The sequence below is a fragment of the Amphichorda felina genome, assembly GCF_050947745.1.
Source record: "Amphichorda felina strain 45539 chromosome Unknown scaffold_6, whole genome shotgun sequence".
NCBI lineage: Eukaryota > Fungi > Ascomycota > Sordariomycetes > Hypocreales > Bionectriaceae > Amphichorda > Amphichorda felina.
Window position 1 is genome coordinate 2,444,887 of NW_028145044.1, and position 22,198 is coordinate 2,467,084.

The 22,198-nt window shown below is 55.4% G+C and overlaps 8 protein-coding genes and 2 non-coding genes across 10 annotated transcripts; 5 read left to right on the forward strand and 5 right to left on the reverse strand.

Annotated features, from left to right (window-relative positions):
- Window positions 1-344: 344 nt before the first annotated feature.
- Window positions 345-1,083, forward strand: ACO1O0_006618 (uncharacterized protein; the record flags this gene model as incomplete). Its single annotated transcript, XM_083196003.1, has 2 exons — window positions 345-350; window positions 463-1,083. 2 exons carry the CDS (start codon window positions 345-347, stop codon window positions 1,081-1,083), a joined length of 627 nt encoding a protein of 208 aa, XP_083049019.1.
- Window positions 1,084-1,459: 376 nt separating this feature from the next.
- ACO1O0_006619 lies at window positions 1,460-1,531 on the reverse strand. The gene has a single exon. It is a non-coding gene; the product is annotated as a tRNA-Asp (tRNA).
- Window positions 1,532-1,682: 151 nt separating this feature from the next.
- Window positions 1,683-1,754, reverse strand: ACO1O0_006620. Its single transcript has one exon. It is a non-coding gene; the product is annotated as a tRNA-Asp (tRNA).
- A 590-nt stretch (window positions 1,755-2,344) lies between these two features.
- On the reverse strand, window positions 2,345-4,955 carry ADI1_1 (WD40-repeat-containing domain protein; the record flags this gene model as incomplete). The annotated part of the gene is made up of 3 exons (XM_083196004.1): window positions 2,345-2,604; window positions 2,662-4,515; window positions 4,577-4,955. 3 exons carry the CDS (start codon window positions 4,953-4,955, stop codon window positions 2,345-2,347), a joined length of 2,493 nt encoding a protein of 830 aa, XP_083049020.1.
- A 1,461-nt stretch (window positions 4,956-6,416) lies between these two features.
- Window positions 6,417-7,472, forward strand: ACO1O0_006622 (uncharacterized protein; the record flags this gene model as incomplete). Its single annotated transcript, XM_083196005.1, has 2 exons — window positions 6,417-6,421; window positions 6,491-7,472. The coding sequence occupies 2 exons, from the start codon at window positions 6,417-6,419 to the stop codon at window positions 7,470-7,472; spliced, it is 987 nt and encodes a 328-aa protein (XP_083049021.1).
- A 2,757-nt stretch (window positions 7,473-10,229) lies between these two features.
- Window positions 10,230-11,263, forward strand: SIW14 (tyrosine phosphatase family-domain-containing protein; the record flags this gene model as incomplete). Its single annotated transcript, XM_083196006.1, has 3 exons — window positions 10,230-10,467; window positions 10,530-10,701; window positions 10,756-11,263. 3 exons carry the CDS (start codon window positions 10,230-10,232, stop codon window positions 11,261-11,263), a joined length of 918 nt encoding a protein of 305 aa, XP_083049022.1.
- Window positions 11,264-11,963: 700 nt separating this feature from the next.
- On the reverse strand, window positions 11,964-12,573 carry ACO1O0_006624 (uncharacterized protein; the record flags this gene model as incomplete). The annotated part of the gene is made up of 2 exons (XM_083196007.1): window positions 11,964-12,325; window positions 12,495-12,573. 2 exons carry the CDS (start codon window positions 12,571-12,573, stop codon window positions 11,964-11,966), a joined length of 441 nt encoding a protein of 146 aa, XP_083049023.1.
- Window positions 12,574-17,273: 4,700 nt separating this feature from the next.
- On the reverse strand, window positions 17,274-17,903 carry ACO1O0_006625 (uncharacterized protein; the record flags this gene model as incomplete). Its single annotated transcript, XM_083196008.1, has 1 exon — window positions 17,274-17,903. The coding sequence occupies one exon, from the start codon at window positions 17,901-17,903 to the stop codon at window positions 17,274-17,276; it is 630 nt and encodes a 209-aa protein (XP_083049024.1).
- Window positions 17,904-18,856: 953 nt separating this feature from the next.
- PHO88 (inorganic phosphate transporter Pho88) lies at window positions 18,857-19,604 on the forward strand (the record flags this gene model as incomplete). The annotated part of the gene is made up of 3 exons (XM_083196009.1): window positions 18,857-18,879; window positions 18,973-19,133; window positions 19,210-19,604. 3 exons carry the CDS (start codon window positions 18,857-18,859, stop codon window positions 19,602-19,604), a joined length of 579 nt encoding a protein of 192 aa, XP_083049025.1.
- A 536-nt stretch (window positions 19,605-20,140) lies between these two features.
- Window positions 20,141-21,483, forward strand: RAD14 (DNA repair protein RAD14; the record flags this gene model as incomplete). The annotated part of the gene is made up of 3 exons (XM_083196010.1): window positions 20,141-20,236; window positions 20,318-20,996; window positions 21,065-21,483. 3 exons carry the CDS (start codon window positions 20,141-20,143, stop codon window positions 21,481-21,483), a joined length of 1,194 nt encoding a protein of 397 aa, XP_083049026.1.
- Window positions 21,484-22,198: the final 715 nt, after the last annotated feature.

Here is a 22,198-nt window from a genome sequence, read left to right on the forward strand (position 1 = left end):
GCATTGATATCAACCCAAAGAAGCTGCAACGGAGTTTTTGTTGTGCCCGCCTTCCACCTTCAAGTCCCTCGACCTCATCATGATGTCGTCAAGCCTCATATTGCCCGAGGACATGCCTGCCTGGTCCAAACGGCAACCACGTAAAGACTAAAGAGACCAGAAATCCTCTTGGCTCCTAACACTTCGCAATACCATCTAAACCGACGTTATCCATCTCCAAGCAAGCTGGGGACCATAGGAAGGACGGCATCAACTATTGCTGGTAAGATTGAGTGAGGGCACAAGACCATACTGGCCGTGAGATTACCTCTGCTTCTTCGGTCAACCACAGAAGAACAGCAGCCATGGATGTAGACATCATACCTCCGACCGTCCTCTCGCCGTTACAAACAGCAGATGAGAAGGTTGCGCCTCTACTGAGATGACCCCAAACCCATGCCGCTGACTAGAGATTGACTGCAGAGAAACTTGGACATCTGCAAGGACTACATGACCATAGCCTACTCGCCGTCCCAGAACAAGGGCGCATCATCCGTTGCACACCTCTGTCACCCGGACAGCTGGTTCTGGGCGCCTGCCACGTTCCCCGGATGCGAGACTCCGATGGACTACGCCGAGTCCCATGCCGCCGTCATGGCCAGTGTCGCCAACCTACGCATCGTCCGCTTCGACCAGGCCTGGGCCAAGGACGGCCACGTCCTGCTGCGGTACACGGCGCAGGGGAGTCACTGCGGCAAGCCGTACAGGGGCATCAAAGCCACGGGTCGTCGCGCCCAGTGGTCCGCGGCGGCCATCTTCGAGGTGGAGGACGGCAAGATTCGCAGCTTCACCAAGGATTGGGACCAGAAGACTATGCAGGTCAGGGGGCTCGCTTCTCCCGATTCAAGAGTCTGCATTGAATCTAATGTTCTCGATAGGTTCAACTCGGATGGGCACCTGTCACGGACACAGACGACCCATGTTGGAACTCTGAGGCGCTTGCCGATCCCGACGAGTCTCGGAAGCACAAACATTGAGCTCATCAGGTTCGCGCCGCCTAGTGCAGTCGCTTTTCAGCAATCGATAAAAAGGCTTCTCGACTAGCCCCGGTCTCCAACCTACGGCTGGAAACATAGTATCCAGCGAGAAAGCCATAGCCGATCAATATGAACACTTACCAACTCGGAGAACCACGCCCATGTATGGTGTTACTCAAACGGGAGAATAGACGGAGAGACATATGTGCTCTAGCCAGGGTCGGTAAAAATCATTCCTCTTGTCGCATCCGTAGCATTCCAAGGAGGATAAAGCCATGGGCTCACGATCTCGCTTCATGTGATATATTAGTGGACAAGCGGATGAACACTCGCCCCCCTGCAAAAATAGGCCAGTTGGAAAAATCATTGACATTTGTGACTCTGGGCAAAAAAGTGATGACACTGGAAAGTGCAAAAAAAGGAACCGCTTAGCGGTTGGCGGACTCTCCCGCCGGGAATTGAACCCGGGTCTCGAGCGTGACAAGCTCGCATACTGACCACTATACTACGGAAGATGGTGACTGTTTACAGCCAATGTAGCGGAGGCGCTGGATGGGAAACTGGCGACGGCATGCGCTATTTGAATGTCCCATCATCTCAAGATGGGGAAAAAAGATGGGGCACCATGAAAAAGGGCAAAAAAAGAACCGCTAAGCGGCTGGCGGACTCTCCCGCCGGGAATTGAACCCGGGTCTCGAGCGTGACAAGCTCGCATACTGACCACTATACTACGGAAGACGTTGGCTGTTAACAGCCAATGTAGTGAGAGGTGCTCGTTGTGGCGTTGGGAGAAACTTTTACTTATAACCCTAACTTTCAAGCCACCTGCAGCCACAGCCAACGCGCCCCGCTACCCTACACGCGACGAAGTACACAGTACCATCATGATCTCGAGATTCGGTTTGTAGGCATTAGATATAAGGAAACCATATAAAATTAGCCTCAATGTATATCTTCAAGCTCTCGATAATCAAGGACAAAGGAGCAGGATCCGAAGAACAGTTTGTGTGGAATTATATTTGGCAGCTTGCAATGTTAAACTCCAATCTTCGTATTGAAACTTGCTATTGAACTTGCCTGCATATCCTGATACCAACAACAGCATATCAGCCATATTAGAACAAATGTCCGAAAAACACCGGGTATCGACGGAATCCTATAAATCTCCCCGACAATACATATAACACAAGCCGCTAGCTCTATCGCAGACCTTAAACATCCACAACATTGTCCAGCGGGTGAAGAATGCTCGCCACGCTCCATACTCCTCCACCTAATCTCATCATACATGGCAACGCAAGATAATGAACGCCCCCACCTCTGAGCTACTACCGCGCAAACACCTTGACCACGCCGTCCCCTCCACCGCTGACCACCCACTTGCCGTCCTGGCTCCAAACCACCGAGCACACGCCCTCGCCACGCATCACGCGGTGCGCCGTCATCTCCTGCGTACATGATCGCTTCTCCAGGCTCCAGAACCGCAGCGACGCGTCGTGCCCGGCACTGACGAGCTCCAGGCCGTCGGGACTGAGAGACAGGCTGGATATAGCGTCGGGGTGCGCCAGCATGTTGTATGTACATTGACCTAGTTAGGATTATCTTAGTTAAGCTCAAGCCAAGAGGGCCGGGGGCTAAAACTTACCGCTGTTGGCGTCAAAGAAGCGGACAAAACGGTCCTCGTGGCCAGAAATAATGGTTCCCTCAACACCGGAACTTGACATTGACCGACCACCACCGGTAGGACCGCCGGCGCTGTTCTCCTCCTCTCCCATGCCTCCGCCAGGGTGCTGATGGGCCTGATCCAACCCGACCGTCGTGGCAGCGACCGCATTGACACTCGTGTTGATGGATCCATCATATGTCTCCATGCTATCCATGTATCCAACCTGCTCACCTGTCCTGGTGTCGTAAACAATGATGGCCGAGTCGGAGTAGGAGACGACAAAGGACTCCCCAGAGGTACCCAGGGGCGAAATTGACGTGGGGCTCGCCGTGGAACCGTCAGAACGAGAGATGTTGTGCACCAGAGTGTGGTTGAATGGTGAGTTGGATGCGACTGTGGGTTGGGGAGTGTTGGCGAAGCCGCTGCCCGAGCTCATCGAGTTGCCTCGCACCCGACCACCACGTCCGGACATGCTCCGATTTGTGCCAGGCTGAGGGGAGCTCAGTTGCGGAGGCGCACTCACTGCCCATAGCCGTACAGATCCGTCGGCAGCACCTGAGACCAGCAGTATACGGTCTGTGCTGCCGTAGGGGCTTGAGCTACCGAACACGGACCCCAGAGTGGCGGGTAGGACGCAGAGCGCCCAGACGGCATCTGTGTGTCCTTCAAGCGTCGCCTTGGGGTCGACTCTGCCCCGTTCCCATACGCGGATCGTCGAGTCCTGGCCACCGGAGAATATCCAGCCGTCACCCTGGGCGCGACCACCGGTGGAGAAGTTGGGCGAAGGCGACCAGGAGGTCAGGCTGAGCACAGCCCCGGAGTGGCCTCGGTGGGTAAAATTGGCAGTAACATCGAGATCGGAGGGAGCATTAGCTAATGAGGCGGGGTGCCCGTCCAGCCTGGGAATATGGAAGCGTTTAACCATGCCATCGTCGCCGGCCGTGCAAATCTCAGGCTCACCAGGGCTGCCGCCACCAGAGAAGATGACGGTGCGGACGGCGTTTAGGTGGCCCCGGAGACCAAATCTGAGCTTGAAGTTGCCCGCCTCTGTCTTGAGAGCTGCGGCTGCTAGCTCATGATCTGCACTTCGCCTCCTCGACATGGAACCTTTCCTTCTGTGTGATCCCGGGATGCGGTTGGGAGATTTGGGGAGATTATCAGCCGTGGGGAAGACGTCGGTGTCGGGTCGATTAGATGCAGACTGGGATGGAGTCTGAGCTGACCCAGGTTCGGGGAATGTTCCTTCTGGGAACTCCCAGCCTTCGGTTTCAGGAGCGGCGGGGGTCTTCTGCTTCTGCTCGGGCGGTTCGTCCATGCCACCAAGTGCCTTGGCCGCCTGGCTTGCTTCCTGTACGTTCTCTTCAACTGGGCGCGTCGTTACGGACACGGGCGCCCAATCATTTCCGGCGTGGTACATGGGAGGCTGATGCTCGTTCGTGGAGCGCACCATGGGCTGGGGCTGCAGGTCAGATTTCTGCATAAAGTTGGGCTGGTTCTGCTGCGATGGAGGCGCATGGTTCGGGGGCTGGTGTTGTCTCGAGTCGACGTCGGGCATGTGGTTTTGCGGCGGACGTTGGTGCATGGGGAACTGGCGCTCCATGGGCTGGGCGCCGGGAATACCAAAGGCGTCGACTTCGCGCAGGTCTTCCATCATCGGCAGCGGGGGCGATTCGCGAGGCGGTAGGGGATTGGCGGGGGATACCATCAGATACATGAACTCGGATTGGCACTGGTCGAGGAAGGTCTTGAGGTCGTGCCTCTGAGCTTCGTCGTCGGCGGGCTTCTCCAACTCGATACCATCAACGCCAGGGACCGTGTGCGTCCCGGACGCGGCTATAAAGGTGGCTTGTCAGCTTGGGCTTGGGTCATCAGATAGCTAGAAAATAGAGCTCACATTCCAGCTTCTCCTGGATCTTGGCTGCACGATCGTTTTTTCCCTTCTCGGTGGCGTCTGCGGCTTCGGAGCCCTTGAGCTGGGCGGCCTGCTCCTTAACCTTCCGCTCCAAGATCGAGACATATTTGCGTAGAGCCTTTTGCGTAGCATCGGCCCTACGCGCCTGGCCCTCGAGGTTGGCTATCCTCCCCCTCATCTCCTGCTTCTCAATCTCCCAGGCATTCCGGTCGCGTTCGTGTCGGTGCCATTCCGTCTGCAGGAAGCGCATAACGCCCTGGAGTGTGTATTCGGTGGCGGGTGGCTGGTTGGGGCCGTGGCCCTGCATCTGTGCGCCCATGCTGTCCATGGCTCCCATGCCGTTGCCAGCATTCGGGCCCATTGCGGCGCGCCTCGCGAGGTAGTCAATTGGGCGAGCTCATCGAGAGGTGGCGGGCAAAGGGGGGGATGGGGCTGTGATGGCCACACCGACGAGCAGGTGACCGCGACGAAGAGTGGGTGGTGCAGAAGTCGCCGTTGATGCGTCGAGACGTCAAGGCGTCGTGCGTTGCGTGTTGGGAATGCTCCGTGTGGTGGTGGAACACGGGGGGTTCTGGAGATACGCCTGGCTAGCTATGGCGATGATGGACCAAACCTTCTCCTGTCTTGCTCTTAGTGCGTCTGAGTGCTGCTGGCCTCTCTGCACTGCAAATCTGGACAGCTCCACGTCCAGGGCCAGCACCAGGAGGTGGTGACTTGGCCTGCGTTGGCGCCCGTCCTGGCTGCTCGACCAATCAGCACGCGCGATACCCGGTGAGGCTCCAAGGCACCAACGGCTGGGGCGCTGCACTGGTGAAAACTGGAAGGAAGTGTAGGCAAGAGAGATCTAGCTGGTTTGCATCAACTATTTTAGGCTCTGAGGACAGCAAGAACCAAATTTCCATATAAAATTCCTCAAGAAATCCATCCGTGACGCGTTTTCCCTCGCCCTGCCCATTGCACCGCGCGACCCTTCAGACTTGCATTATCTAGCCGTTTTGTGGCTCAACGTTTTTATGAGTACCTACTGTCCCATTTAAATGATGCGCCAGTTATGCTGTTGAACACAAATGCCTGCCGGCTCCTGGTTCCGAGCTAGGCCTGCTTGGTCCTCTGGCCGGGGTTAAGTCCGATCTCGCCAACCGTCCATGCCCCCTCTTGCCTCCTCCTCAATGTCTCGACCGCGAGATTCGTTACTATTGTTCATAACTCGTCCATGTCTGTAGGAGCCATCTCTACGTGCGAACTGGCGCCATAATTCCCGCTACGGACCTTTAGACAATCGCTGTCCCGCAAGGTGGAACGAGACGCCTGGTTGAGAATGTGTTGCATCCGGCCTGTGTTGAAGTCATCATTGTCTTGGTAAGCTGAAGCGCGCAATTGGGAAAAGGTTGTTATGTAAGAGCCCTGCCGAATTGGTATCGAAAGATTGAGAAATGACTTCGTCGATGCCCCCAGTTGTGGACATCGTGGTCTCACAAAGTCGCCGAAACTCTGTCAACCAAGATGCCAACATGGTGCAGCCTTGTTCAATCCCCAATGGTGACGAGCCTGAGGATGGTGGGCTTCTTGGTTGGCTCCAAGTTGCCGGGTCTTTTGCTCTTTACTTCAATCATCTGTGAGGCCCATAATACCTAGCCAAAGACCTTTAGTCCTCCATGCTGACTTCCCATCTAGAGGAATTCTGAATAGCTATGGCACGTTCCAGACCTACTACGTGACAGAGCTCCTCCAAGGCTCGTCCCCCTCTGCCATATCTTGGATTGGTTCTATTCAAACGTTCTGTTTTATGACAGTCGCCGTCGTCATGGGACCGCTCTTTGACATGGGGTACAGCCGCCCACTTATAGTGGCGGGCGCAGGTTTTGAGATAGTTGGCTTCATGTTAACCAGCATCAGTACCAAGTATTGGCAGATTCTTCTAGCCCAGGGTGTCTGTGTTGGTCTGGGGACATGCTGCCTGTCTATTCCATCCATGGCTATCGTCCCACTGTACTTCTACAAACGAAGAGCACTGGCCATGGCTACAGCCACCGTCGGTAGTGGCCTCGGATCTACGCTCTATCCTCTCATATTCCAGCGCCTGCAGGTACAGGTGGGATTTGGGTGGGCCATGAGAACCATGGGCTTCATGTCATTTGCCATGTGTCTCTTCGCCCTTGCTGTCTTGAAGCCTCGCAGGAGCCCGGAGAGGCCTGCGTGGCAGACGGGGGGATTATCCTGGCGCTGGTTCATCGACCTTTCAGCTTTCAAGGAGCCGTCCTACATCATTTACAGCGTTGCTATTTTCTTCAACAACCTCGCCTTCTTCATACCGAGCTACTACCTGCAGAGCTATGCGCTCGCCAACGGTATGCGCGGAGTCCAGCTCGCTAGCTACCTCCTATCCATCATGAACTCGGCCTCTATCCCTGGCCGCATCATCCCGTCATACATTGCTGACAAGGTCGGCTCGCTCGACACATATGTCGTTGTCTGCACCTTGAGCAGTGCTACCATCTTTTATTGGCTTAGTGTCGTCAACATAGCCGGCAATGTTGCCTTTGCTGTCATGTGGGGTCTCTTCTCCGGAGGGGCCGTAGCTCTCGCCAATGTAGTCTTGACGGGCATCACCCCTGACCTGACGCGGCTGGGCACGAGACTGGGGATGGTGTCTATTATCAAGGGACTGGGATCCCTCATTGGGCCACCCATTTCTGGAGCCATATTGGACAGGAGTGGGAGCTACATGGGCGTGCAGCTCTTCTCGGCCTTTGGCATGATGCTGACCGCAGTCTTGATGCTTGGTTTGCGACTCGATCTGGCTAGGAGAACATGGAAAGGAGGCGCAAGGCGAGATCCAGCTACAGATCCAAAGGGTGGAAAGGGTTTAGGGGGCTGATTCTTGACGATGCTGGCATTGTGCTGCTATCCGCCTGAGTACACTTGTGCAGCTACACTGGTGTCTGGGATTGCATTTGAAGACTTGGAGTGTTTCTGACGTTCTAGCCCTCACCTCGGATGACCCCACATGCCGTTGACCACCCGACAACTCGGCGCTGGTGGCGTTGACGCACGCGGGACATGGATGGGGAGAGGGGTTATCAATACTAGGCAGTGTTGCACGCTGGTGATGCTGATGAGTTGTGGCGGTTGCTAGTACTGCCATGTGGGGGAAGCAACAAATGACAAGTTATGGTATGCCAGCCCTGTCGCATCCGTCCCGTGCCATGCACGACCCTCAATCGAGTAGGGGAGGGTCACGAGAGCCGCGTGGCCGACTTGGCCTGCATGTTCAACACGGCATGTTATTTCTATGATTCGAGCTGGCCGTTGCCCGTTGGGGGTCATCATGCTAGACGGCAAGATTCAGGTTGACACACTCCCTGGACGCGTCTTCCTGCGGGTTCGGGACCTGCCGTGTTTCGAAGAGGCTCGGGATTGCGTATGCCCAGCGGACTAGTAGCACGAGTAGTAATAGAGGTAGGATGCCACAGCCTGCGATGTTCCGAAGAGTTGGGGGTTGGCCTTTGTATGCCTCATGGAATGCTATACATAGTAGTAGACTGCAGCAGCCTGCGACAACTTGTTAGAGATCTGGTAGCCACAGAGATTTGAGTTTCGCTCTGTTGATCGCACTTGTCACCAACATCTGGCGACTGGGAATGACAACAAATTGGCTTCGACCGCTGGGTCCATGTCGCAACAGAGTTTCTACTTATCAGCTGTGCGTCAAGGCCTCGCTCGCCTCGCGGGGCAACCCCCCTCTTTGGAAATGGCCAGAGCCTCTCGTGCTTTAGGTTGTGTTCGCCGACTCGCTCTGGTGGCAGCGTCATACCCAGGAGACAGGATCCCTGGCGCCCGTGCGTTGTATTTGTTACTCCCGTTTATCTGCCGTTGGATGTGTTGCAGTTGAGGTTCAAGGCTCGAAGGGGGGGAGGGTGGCAGGCAAATCAGACGGGATGACGAAATGGTCTTTGTAAAGTCGCCAGGCATTGGTGAACCCTTGATCCTGAGGCCGTGTCTGGTGACAGGTCGTAGAACCTCGGACTGTACGAAAAGAGGGCACGATGCGAGAGCAGAAGGGGGGAGCAGAAATACGGTCAATTGTTACAGTGCCCACTTTGTCGCGTGCTCTGGGGTCCATACTCTCCACACGTTTGTTTGGCTCTCAACATGCCAGCAGAGCATTCAAGAGAAGCGGAGACGCAGACATCGCAGACCACCAAGTCACTCCAGCCAGGGGCACACCGACGACGGACTGATGATCAAAACGCCATGACGGAAGCGAGACGGAAGCGAGATGAAGGATCGGGATTGGTTGGATGGATGCCTATTCCTCTGCGGCCAGAGATAGGAGAGCCTTAGTACTTTCTGCGTAGTACATAGTACGTACACCGTATGCTGCGACGTGGTCGATGCCGATCTGCATCAAGTATAATGGTGCTTGTTAAGAATTGGGGTTGGTGGGAGAAAGCCATGCACGACTTGAGACGAGAGAGAGGGAAGGAAAGGCGCTGCCTGTTTGGGGCGTCAATAGTGTTTAGGTTCGCGCCTGCGAAATCACTTTTTCTCCAAATGGTCAATTTCCCATGTGCGTGTTGGGTGGGATGACGAGGGTTACCTATTAACCCTAAGTACGTAGTATACTTGGAGTGATGCTACGGGACAATGTACTACGGATACGACGTAGATAGTCGCCCCCTGAGCTTCCTTCACAAGCATGAGCTCCAATAGTATCTCGGGGCTGGCGTCATGTCCCTGCTGCAGATGGTCCTGGCGATCTGTGTATTATTAGGATTGGTCGGTTGCCGTAACAGTAGCACTGCTAACGGTTGTCTTGGCCGCCAGCCAGGGCATTTCGCGGCCCGGGCTTTTGATCCTGCCACAATGCCAGCCTCAGAGTGCGGATAATAATAGGCACAGAAGATTGAGGCTCAGGTCTCCAGGTCTCCAGGACGGAGTAACGGACTCACAACGGGCCAACGTCCGATTGAGTGGAAGCTGGGGCTCGGAGTTAAACATTTTGGTGGGGGCCCCCACCGAATCTTAGACACTTCTGCCAGGTTCCCCACTGCCACCGACGCACCCTTGGCACCGCGCCTGCACTGCTGCACCATAACTGCTGCACTGCATGCAGCTTCCCACATCATCCGGCACATTTTAGAGGAGGCCAGTGGCTCAGGGTCCCTCCACTTGCTTACCTACCTGCCCACTCTAAATTCTGCCCTCGTCTTCCGTCTCGCCCGTCCTGTCCGCCTCATCCTAATCTTCCTCCCTTCTTCCCCAACCACACATAACTCCAACATATTCTGCCGCACAGCGCCACGCTGCCGCCAATGCTTTGACAAGATGGCCGCCACTGCCCAACTTGTTTCTACCAAGGCTCGCCCCGGCCTCTCGTAGGTCGTCAGCCCCCGTCCCGCGACACTCACGCGAATCTGCCGCCGCGCCCCCAAACGTGGCTTTCTCCGTTGCCTCCTCGACCACACCAGATATACCTTCTCGACAATTATTCCACAACTCAAAGACCGACCCCGAACTATCTACCACTTCTCCTCCCGCTCCAATCCCCCGTCTTCCTCCTAGTATCCTACGCGTCTCCCCGCAGTCGCGTTCCTCCAGAGCCTCCGTTTCTTCTTCGTACCATACAACAACCATGACTTCGAAACGGAGCTCTCGCGTTTTTGTCGACGACGAGTCTCACTCCCAGGACGATACACAAAACAAATCAGCTGCTTCGTCCTATTGCTCAAGACGCAACTCCCGCAGCTCCGGAAGGGAGGAGTTCATGCAGGCTGCCCAGGAGGCCGAGGAGGGCCAGCGCCCACAGAACGATCTTGCTGTAGTCAAGGATACAGCCAAAACTGGGCTATGCAAAGCTGCCGAGGCGGAAGGTTAGTGGCCTTTTTACCCGCTTTCTTATTCTTAATGCACTAGGTACTCACGACCCTTCTAGTCAACGGGCTTTCCATGGCTTCCACGATGATGCAAGGGCGAGATTTCCCGCCAGCTCCCCTCCATGGCCGGCCTAGCAACTTTGGTGTCGTGCTCCCAGGAGTCTATCGCAGCAGCTATCCAAAGCCGGAGGATTTCGCCTTTCTAGCGGGCCTGAAGCTCAAGACCGTTGTGTAAGTGGGCCATTTCATGTCCATGCATGTCTCACATGGCTGACAAAAACCCAGCACCCTAGTCAAAAAGGATGAGATGGACTATGACCTGGCCCGCTTTGTCGTCCACAATGGCATTAACCACATCATCTTCAACATGAAGGGCACAAAGAAGGAAGCTATTCCCGACGCCACCATGAAGGGCATCCTCGACGTGGTACTAGACTCTCATAACTACCCTCTCATGCTTCACTGCAACCACGGCAAGCACCGCACCGGCTGCGTGGTAGGCGTCATGCGCAAGTTGGCTGGCTGGGACGGCCAACGCGTCCTCGATGAATACCGCGCATACGCCGAGCCCAAGATTCGCGAGTGCGACGTCGAGTACATCAAAAACTTTCAGGCCTCCTCGCTCCGACGAAACCCGGTGACCAGTGGCGTCATTGTGCGCTGCTCACGTTTCTCTCCTGGCCAAGTGCGCACTTTCTCGCGGGCACTAATGGTCTCGGGGTTCATTTTGTTTGTCTGGGTGCTGTCTGGGCGACGGATCATGACGAGCGAGATGACGGTCCCCCGAACCTGATGAGGATGGTTCGCCTTGGCAACACGGCAACTGCTACACATGCTTAGCAAGATGACGTGGCCTATGAATTGAGGATTCGAGCCTTCCACCACTTTCTGACCAAATGGATGCACGGGGTCACTTGCGGAACACGCACCCTTAACCGGCTTAAGGGGCCATGCTTTACACACCAGGTTTCTTTTTGTTTTTGGAAGAATCTTGACGTTACGGAGACACATCAAGTGCTGACTGCCTCCGGACGGGCGTTATGGGAAGATGTAGGGAAATACTGCTTCATCAGGGCAGCACCTTTTCGGCGCCCGGGATCTGCCCCCTTCCCCCCCTCGTCACTGGCGTTTGATACATCGGACAAGAAAGAAAAATGTATACTCGACTGCGCCCGTATCGCTGCCACCACCATTCTACGGATAGACTGGTCACATATCGGATGAGCTCGGCGTTGAACGGTAGAGAGAATGAGGGTATTTTTTTATTATTATATGTGGTCTCTCGTATGGCTTAGGTAGACAACACACACTCGTCTCATTTCTCCTTCATCTGATGGCTATGTGACTCCGCGGCGATAACAGCGTAGTAGTTGTTTGAATTTGACAGTGATGATACAATTCCAGCCCATAATGATACATCTCCCCAACCAAATCGTACATAGCGCTACCTGTCCTCATCACGCCCACCCCTCACCCGAGGACCTGGGTGCTCCTCACTCTGCGCCCCATCGATTCCTCCTCACCCTTTCCTCCTCATCCTTCTTCCAATCCCCCGTGAAGTAAACCCACCCGCCGGCCACACAGTTGACGGCGCCGAGCCCAACGGCCGCGCCCCTCACGATGCCCCGCGCGCTCATCTTGGCCCCGAGCCCCTGCCTCCTCCGCAGCGCCATCAGCGCGTACAGGCCGCCCCACGCGGCCGACAGCCCGCCTGCCGACGTGGGGAAGCCCGCCAGGTTGAGGTACGTGCTCAGGAAGAGCGGCGGCGTGAAGAGCAGCAGCGCCAGGGGCTGCCGGGGCCGCGAGTGCAGGGCGATGACGAGCGTGCCGAGTAGGGAGGGCGGGATGGCGGATGCTAGAGGGGTGGAAAAAAAAACCCTTGATGTTAGTTCTCCTGGTGGCCTTGTTCTTTCTCTTTTTGGTTTGATGATCTCTGTGACGGTAGAGGTTTCATATAGGGCAGTGGATCTTATGCAACCATGTGTGTGATATGGGATGAGATGACGGGTAGTAGGGAAACGTACACCCCCAGTCGTGAAGACGGCCCATGACGGACTTGGCTTCCGGCGAGGTAGGCCCGGCAGGACTGTCGGAGTCGGACATGGTTACAGGTCCGTCTTAGGCCGATTGGCTGTCGGAGAATATAAAGTAACAACTGAGGAGGGATCAGAGGACCGTCTCCAGCAATGCCTCGTCAATGAGGTGAAAAAGTGCCCGAACGGTGACGTGACGGGATCGGAGCAAGTCGCGAGCCGTAAGCTGCCTGCCTGTCCCGTTGACGTCTTTCTTCCCCGTCGGAAACAAAACGCGGAAAAGATTGGCGCCGTCCCGCTGGGCGCTGTTCTCCATAAAAGGAAACCCCACATCCTAGTGCCGTCTGACTAAGCCCCGCGACACAGCCGCCGCCTTAACGCAGATTATTGCATGGATCTAGCCGCTCGTCAAAGGGAGAGGACCCTACGCACAGTCCTACACATCAACGACGTCGTGGCACAAGGCTGCATCCAAGGCGTTCTGCCGCTGCGGATGTCGCGCCTCTTGGGGTCCAGGGGATCCTTTCGAGGATATCCGTACCCTAGTATTATTGGTTTCAACCTGGTGTCGGGTGATCCGGCCCGGACTGCTGCTACTACTAATAAATGGGCATTGATTGGGGTTGCGCAACGCGTGCTGCTGACATATCTGTGCTCGGTTGCGTAAACACTGCCACAATCGGCCGCGTAGCTCTCTAGACGGCTTGCCCAGAGAGGCAAGTGTTTCTCTCCGCGATATATCCGTTCGACGACGACTTGTTTCAAAAAAACCGGAATCCAAGAGTTTCTAGAGGAAATGTCTCGTTGCTGCGTGTGCGGCTATGGGCCATCATAGACTGGCCCCACACCATTGTGATGGGCTGCCTTGATGACTTTCGATTGAGCCAATCTGAGAGTCTACCTCAGTACTAAGTTACTATGTATGTATATCCCTGCCAAAACACCCCTCTATTATTAATAATGCTTGCCGATGAAGTTATGACGACTTCCGAATGCTTAGATGCAAAATTCAAGAAACAGGAAATGTGTGATGCTGGAGAGAACACAGAGTGTCAATTCGCTTGGGGATCGACCAAGATTGGTTCGCCCATGTCATATTGTCGTCAATAAAAATAGGCGATTGATTCGTGTATGCGTGAGGCGCAGTCCTTGCGTGCCTGTATTCCCTCAACGGCCTCCTCCTCCTCCTCCTCCTCCTCCTCCTCCTCCTCCTCCTCCTCCTCCTCATTTTCCTTCTCTTCCTTCTCCTCCTCAACAACCCTAGTACGGGGAGTCACTGAAGTCTCCCGAGTGGTGCTGTTGATCGTAGAAGCTCTGGGAGTGGTGCTGCTGAAAAAAATGATAGTCCTGATCGTGGGACCCCGGCGGCCCTTGCTCGGCGGCTTCCAATATTGGATACGCCCCGGGAGGCGATGAGGTTTCGGGAGTAAAACTTGGCGCGTAGTGGGGCGTCGATGACCACGGGTCGTGGAAGCCGCTTGGGTGTTGTTGATGTTGGGGGAAGTGGTCTTGTTGGAACGTTGGGGACATGCTCGTGGGCGAGAGCGTCATAGGCACTGAATATCCGCAGGTAGCAGCTATCGAGGAGCTTGTGTGGGCCATTTGGTCAGATTGGGGGATGTGGTCGAGGTCCAATGCGTCAAAGGGCGTCAGGAGCGAGAAGTCGAGCTGGTCCATCATCCCCGCTGGCACCTGGCTTGTCGACCCTGCTGTAGATGTGGGAAGAGGAGATTCTCCTCCACGTGGGGTCAGATGTCCACTCTGGCTTCCACGGGCCCGGGACCTTGTTCTAGGGTTACTGGCAGGGCTGATATCGCGGCCACTGCCCTCTCCAGAACGCCGACGGTTCTTCCTATCTCTGCGAGAACTCGAACTGGAACGCGTATATACGCATTGGAGCTGGTTGGCTATGCAGCGCTCGCAGCCCTCCTTGTCCCCACTGCACTTGAGCTGATGGAGAGCATTAGCGGGTGTTTCTTCCGGGAATACGTGTATCGGGTGTTGTGTCGGCCTTAAAGGCGCCGTATGATGAGGCCTGGCGAAACAGGGTGGTGTGCATCCTACCTTTTTCTCGTGGCAGCGATCACATGCTTGATGCTGGGATGAGCGCGCAGTGATGGGGTCAAAGGCTTGACGGAGGTTCTGAACCTCATCCGTCTCGGGGTCATATTTCCAAGTCCCGAACATTATGTGATTGGATTTGCAAGAGGGCGAACAGACAAGTAGATCTGGCCGGCTTCGTGTAGCAGGCCGGCAGAAATCCCGAGAATAAGTCGATGGAGTACACGGAGACACGTCGTTCTTTATACATAGTTCCCAGGATGAGGACTGTTGCCAATGATAGGCAACAATGGCCTCCACTCTCAGAGCCAAGATGTGAGGCACGAGGAACTCTGCCTATACTCCCCCCCTTGGCATCTTCCGCACCACACCGCATGTGGAGATCCTCCGCACAGCCAGCCCAGGGATAGGAGGGCTCTTTGCTTCGCGGATCCGCGGTCGAAGGTTGTTGAGTCACTGCCAGACTGCCGGGCATGGGCTAGGCAGGGTCGAGAACCCCACATGAGGGTGCAGCACTATGGGAGAGTGGACACAATAAGGGGACAGTGATCCACAGCAATGGTCAGCATTGACGCCCGTGATCTTAGGCAGGGCCCCTCGGGGAAAAATTAGAGTACCCTACCTATGGTACCCTACCTATGGTTGGTTTGGTGCTTTAATCTGATCTAAAGAAACATCAATGATGTGTGGTGCCTGGGCCGGCTGGGCGCACACGGCGCAGATCGACAAGGGCCTCCGCCTCTGGGGCCTGGTAGACGCGCAACCATACACGAGTGCGGCCCAGCACAATGGACGCCTACGCATGTCATAATGTCATAAATTGTCGGAAATAGTACATGCTTGGGGGCTGCTCCCCGCCCCCGTGGGAAGCGATGATGCGATTCCTGAGGGCTTCCCCAGGGAACGGGTATAACGGGCTAGGCAGAACTGTGGCAAAGGCGATGCCGGGCGGTGGACCGGCGTCGGACCCGGGCGCACGCGGAGGGGAGCCAAGCAAGGGGGCACGAGCGCGGTGGCTTGCAAAATATCGACATTAGGATGAGGGGAGACATATGGGGATTTGCCTTGCCTCCAAATGGGATCCGCAGGAACTGGGTGCTGGCTTAGATGTCCGGACTCTGGACAGAAAGTCGGGGTTTTAGAGATGGCGGAGAAGCGAAGACATTCGGCAAGCGGGGGCTACGGGGCTCACGGGTTGCTGGAGTCCTGGACCCGGCGTTCCTGCCCCACGACCACCGCCGTGGCAGCGGACGCGGTTGATTGACCAATGGGGGGGGGGCCTTTTCGGACTATTCAAGGCAGCAGGCGCACCCAAATTTGGCAAGCTTGGGCTCGACCCGAGATATACGGTAGCCGAGCGGTTGTGTGGCTGTGGGATGGTTGACCTCTGGTTTCCCGACGGTGACAATTGCCCTGCACCGCCTCATCTAGCACTAAGGATCCCAGCCCACGTTTGGATCCTGACGTTGCACTGGGATGCAGGATATGCTCACGCCCACCGTTGATCGTGCTGTGCCGTTCATCGACATATCCAAGCCCTATATCCGTACGGATAGGACTATTAATATTTCAAGGCTAGAAAATTCCAGGATGGCCATCTATTGATCATTTGAGAATCCCACAAGGCAGAAACAATATGGTCTTATGGCACAGCGTCGCAGGTTTTATGAATACTAGGCCCCGGATTTGCTGGCCATTTCAAGTCGACCCACCTTGCGACCGTTGATGAAGCCAGCATGAAGCTGCGAAGCATCTGTCAAAAGTCGGAGAAAAAAAAAGTCGGGGGAACGTTCTCGGAGGATTTTTGCGCTAAGCCCTATTTCTCAGTCGCTGCCACGCCTGGAGTGAGCCTCCCGCATCACCGTCCGCGAAATAATAGTCGACAAAGTGTCTTGCGGGGACTCGCCTAGCATCACGATCGTCTAGTCTTGATGTTTGCGTCATCTCCTTCTTTAGACTAGTAGCTCGGGACCATTCCGGCATGAACTGTACTATCGATGCCTCGGTTCTCCTGTTCACGAATTTCCTCGGCTGGCAATACAAAATGTCGCCCCAGAGTAGGGCCCAACAGAGCGTAAATATATGCAGCTACAAGTACCGTTGGAATCATGGAGATCGGAGGCTGTCCAGTAGGTCCATTTATTATTACATGTCCTGCGCCCTTCTCGCTTAGAACGGGCTTTTCTAGTGTACGGAGTATGTATCTCGGTGTCAGCACCGAAGGTTGCAAATACCCGCTGCCAGTGGGTCATGCGTAATGCAGTGTAACGGTGTTTCTGTACCCCCTGACCCTAGCGCTCCTCCAGTGACGATTCGACGACGTCGCCTGATATTCAAGGTAACCGAAATTTCGGTTGGCTTCCTATAGTATGTAGGGATACAAAGTATCATCACAAGACCATCCCTAAGAATTAATTACCAATAAGCATAGGCTTCATTGAGCCATGCCGGCGGAAGCCTAGCCCTAGGCCAATGAGCTGCGAATACGTATCGCTAATAGGAACAGTTCTCATAGTATCTATTCAAAAGTATGCGCTGTGTATAGTATCAAAGTAGGACTTCTTTGGGCCAACGTCACTTGACGTCCTGCAACTGCCTTCTACACAAAAGGAACACCATAGTAGCCACCGAGTTACCCATCGCCCGCTTCACTTTCGGCTGCCAGCCAGATTTAACCAGTGTTAAAAAAAAAGACCTGTTGCATGCAAGCTAGGCAGCAAAGCGGACCTGCTTCTTCTTCTTGACTTCGAGATGGCTTGCGTACCGCCGCAGCTCTGATGTCGATATCCAGTCCTCCAGCGTCTCCTGGGTGCCATCATCCCAGTGCACCACCACCTTGCAGCGGTGCCTGTCCGGGGCCAGGAAGGAGAGGATACTCCTTGTCGTCATGTCGCGCGTGATCCTAAGCGGGAACCACGAGCCATGCTGCCGACGAAGCGACCCATCAGTCTTGTTCTCCACCAGGATGTGAGTCGGGGACTGGGGCTTCTTCTCGCCCCGGGTCTTGGGCCTGCTCGACTCAGGATCATAAGAGTAGTAGGTAGAGGATTGCGGATAGACCTCATACGAGGAGTTTCGCCGCGATGCCCCGGCTCGTCGGGCACCTGTGTATGAGTGCGGGCAGCACGAACAAGAGCAATCTGATGGGTCTTTCTTGCTGCTTCGAGTCTCCCAGACATACGTTCCATAGGTGGGCGCGTAATCGTACTGATACCGAGGCGCTGGTACGCAACAGTCAAAGGAGCTGCCGTTGCGGCTGCTCCGCGAACTGCGGAAGTGGTCCTTCACCGGACCGTACTCGCTCGAGTATCGGTCTGTGCCTCTGAATTGGAAAGACATGTTTGGAATTGTTGGCGATATGGTTGATCAAAATGACTGTGATCGATGAGCTTGGAGGGCCTCGAATACCCTCGAGTCTTGAGCTGCTGGTCATCATATTAGTAGTTGTGTGCCGAGAACACTCGCTTGACAAGCAACAGGGGAGGCATCATTGTTTGCGAAGGCCATATGATCGGGATAAAGGTGCTTTGTCTGGTGGCCCATGGGGATAAGCTGCAAGGGATGATAGAGCTGTTCTAAAGAGCTTGGACCAGATGGGAGCTTTATGCATTGGCCAGAAGCATCCTGCTGAAGAACAAGTGGAACTCTGAGACGTGTTCTCTGGGGGATATCACATAGGCCTCTCTAGTGATGGATATTGGCCCTGTGCCGGCAAGCTAGTGTTGCCGTTGATTGACCAGAAATTCGAGCGCCACAGCACGAGGCTCGCAAGCCACTCATCATCAACTCGATGAAACATTATCGGGGCGCGGGGCCTCGTGAGCTTGTCTAGTCATGCTGCGTTCGGAAACAGGGGCTCGCAATCAGTCTTTGTCAATTTGCTGGCGCTCGATGAAAGATAGGTGACAAAGGACATTCGAGTCATTATCGGAGACAGAAGTCATGAGAAGGTCAAAGAAACAAAGGGGCATGATTCTGGAAGCCAATGGGCATCGTTGATAGGCGGCGGCTGGGTCCGAGGTGGGCCCCTGGGGTCGGAAAAAGGTTGTGACGAGGAACACAATTGGGGGAGGGAGCTGACAGGGGGCAGGGGCGATTCGCAAGCAACTTCCACAAGTGAATCGTACGTCGCTGAGGCCAGATATTTTCCCCGTCTCCAAACCCTGTCAACAGTCAACGGTTCAACGCTCTTTGCCTTGTGCACCACGAACATTCCCTCGCATCCTCACCTCTGCCCTTGTTTGCTGCCTTATCCTTTGTTGCTGCGCTTCCGTCCAGCCTGAACAGTCAAGATGGCCGGTCTCAGCCCCCAGATGTATGTCCCCGCAGGCGCAATCGCCAAACAGCCACACACGCGACCCTTGATTGCCGCCGAACAGGAACACCCCTCGTGCTAACCTTCTGACAGTACCAACCTCGTCATCATGCTGGGCATGATGCAGGTCTCCAAGCGCATTCCTTTCGACGATCCCTTTACCCTCAACATCGTCCGCGTCTGTTACATTGCCAGCAATGTCATCATTGGCCTCATCTACCTCTACGTCCAGGCTCAGATCAACAAGAAGAAGGGTGCGGCTTCCCTACAAACTTGCGCTGCATACTATGTTTGCCATTTGAGACATTCTCGCTGACTGTTGAAATCTAGACATGACCACTCTCAAGTACGTTGAGCCCGCGCCCGTCGGCTCCAGCGAGGAGGGCAAGCTCGTCACCACCACGATCCAGGCCTACGACAGCGCGCAGATCAAGACCGCCTTCCGCGGCCAGCTCATGGGCATGGCCATGATGGGCTTCATGCACCTGTACCTCAAGTACACCAACCCCCTCCTCATCCAGAGCATCATTCCTCTCAAGAGCGCTCTCGAGAACAACCTTGTCAAGATCCACGTCTACGGCCAGCCTGCCTCGGGCGACCTCAAGCGTCCTTTCAAGGCCGCGGCCGGCTTCATGAGCGCCATGCAGGGTGGCGAGACCCAGAGCGACAAGAAGGCTATCGAGGCTGCCGAGCGGGCCGGCCGTGGCGGTGCCAAGGAGGAGTAAGCGTTGTTGGAAACCTATAGTGGCTTCTCATACTTGAAATATCGGACCGGCCAGTGGTGTGCGATTAATGCGGATGTTTGGGATGTACCGGGTGTGCATTCTGGAGCAATAGACTGGATTATATTGCCAATCTCACGGCACTCGCCGATTTCACGTACAAATTGTGAGGCTCACTGGCAGATGCAACCACGTTATCGTAGCACCCGGGAAGATTTACAGCAAAAATATATCAGCAGGTAATAATTCAGCCCCAGGCATCAAGTTATCAGCAGGCGGACTTATGGTTTGATAATTTGATCTGAGACTCGGAATCTGGGGTCCTAACATGTGACATCAGCTGCGCAGCGATCTGCCCCTCCACATCCCGAATCGTGAACTTTTGGACTTGGACCCTTCCATACTAGAACTACGCCAACCACTCTTTGCCTCCTGCGCTTTGCTGCAGGACACATGATATATGCACCCCGTCCATCTCCATCTCCTCCTCTGATCTCACATCTCGCCTCTTTCATCGGGATCCCCGGATGCCCCCAGACATGGAGCAGCGCTCCACGCCGCCGCCAAGACAGCGCACGGCGAACTCGCCTCCGCGAGGTGCATCGCCACCAACGCCCGAGGTGACAAGACGCATTGTAAGACCCTTCTACCCCCGACAACGGCCACCATTGCGAGGGGCTTGCATAAGGCTGAATCCGACTGACCCGCCGCTACAGGAAGAGAACCGCCTACGCGCAAAGGCCATCCGCGACCAGCGCGAGTCCGAGCAGCGGGCATCGGGCACGGCGCCGACCATTGCCAAGACAGCCTCCGGCTTCGTACCCACCGCCGACGTATACATCAGCAAGCCCGTAAACGGCAAGCGGCCCTACCAGGCGATATCGACCGCAGCAGCAGCATCATCATCGTCGACGCCCGCCACCGCAGACGACGGCGGCACCAATCGAGATGGCCGGAACAAGGGCGACGAGAGCGCCCTGCGCCCGGCGCGCAAGTTCACCAAGTTTGTCGACTACAATATGAGCTCTATGACCGATACCAAGGGCGGCTTCCTGTCCACCGAGGACGACCCGCATAACTACGCACCCGGCGCGCGGAAACCCGACGGTGCCGAGGAGCAGCGGCCCAAGCACATGACGGTGCAAGAGTGGGAGCGGCTGCAGTTGATCCGCAACCTCAAACGCAACAAGACGGGGCCCTACGAGCCCGGACTGAGCGTGCTGGACGACCCGGAGACGAGGAAGCGGTGTCGCGAGTGCAGCAGCCTCGAGATTGACTTTGTCTGGGACGAGGTGTTCCACATCTCCGTGTGCAACAAGTGCAAGGACAAGTTCCCGGAGAAGTACTCGCTGCTGACCAAGACGGAGTGTAAGGAGGATTACCTGTTGACAGACCGTGAGCCCCCCATGTGTATTCTGTGACGTGGAGAGAGAGAGAGGGAATCTTTGCTAACATGCACACAGCGGAACTTCGCGACCCAGAACTCCTACCGCACCTCTCGAAACCTAACCCCCACAAGTCCCACTGGCACGACATGATGCTGTTCCTGCGCTTCCAAGTGGAAGAGTACGCCGTCAAGACGAAATGGGGCTCCGCTGAGGCGCTCGATGCCGAGTACGAGCGCCGCGAGACGCAGAAGAAAGCGCGCAAGGAGACCAAATTCAAGGAGAAGCTCATGGACCTGAAGCGCAAGACGCGCACGGACGCCTTCCGGCGGCAGGCGGGCAACATGGCGCGCACGGGGGCGAGCCGCTTTGGCGACGCGGTGGGCGGCGCGGGTAGGCATGTGCACGACTGGGGACGGGCGGTGGTGAATGCGGAGGGAATGTCGGTCAAGACGTGCGTGGATTGCGGGATGGAGGTGGAGGAGTTGGAGTTGTGAGGATGAGATGAGATACCCCTTTTTTGCGATTTTGCGCATGATATCGGAATGGACCAAAGCTCGAAGCTGTTCCACGATGACTATACAACTACATATAAACTAATAGACGTAGATGAAATCTTCTTTGTCGAGGATCATTACATCCTCCAACCATTCTTCGCACTAATAGTCCATATCCCCTTCTGCGTCACCACCGTCCGGGGGCCCGCCATACTCGGGTTCTATACACTTATACACCAGGACCTTCCCCTGATGTCCAACAAATTGACTCTCATACTTTCGACCCGTGGGATAATGCTCTATCGTATTTCGCCCCAATGTGCCATCACCGCGGCTATCCAGCAGATAGGCTAGCAGTACCCATGCGGCGTGGCCTAGGCTGGGGGATGTGAGCATTTGCTGAGCTTACGGGACGCCTGCGATAGTGGATGACCTCGGTTGAGCAGCCGTCTCGTAACGGTGATGGTGTGGCTTGCTACACTCGGTGCCGCTGTGGGACGTTCCACGTCTGGTTGGGTAAAAAGACGGCGTCTAAGAATCTTTCAAGGTGGCATTTCGAGCTGCTAGCCACGGACAACTTCGGATACGACATCTCAGGACAGATGTCTAGTACGAGAACAACCTTCTGTTCATCAATGCTATTTCTAACAGTCGTGTGATTATGTTCTCTACAACTCACCCCGGGTGCACCTACGGTATGTTATTACATGTGTCG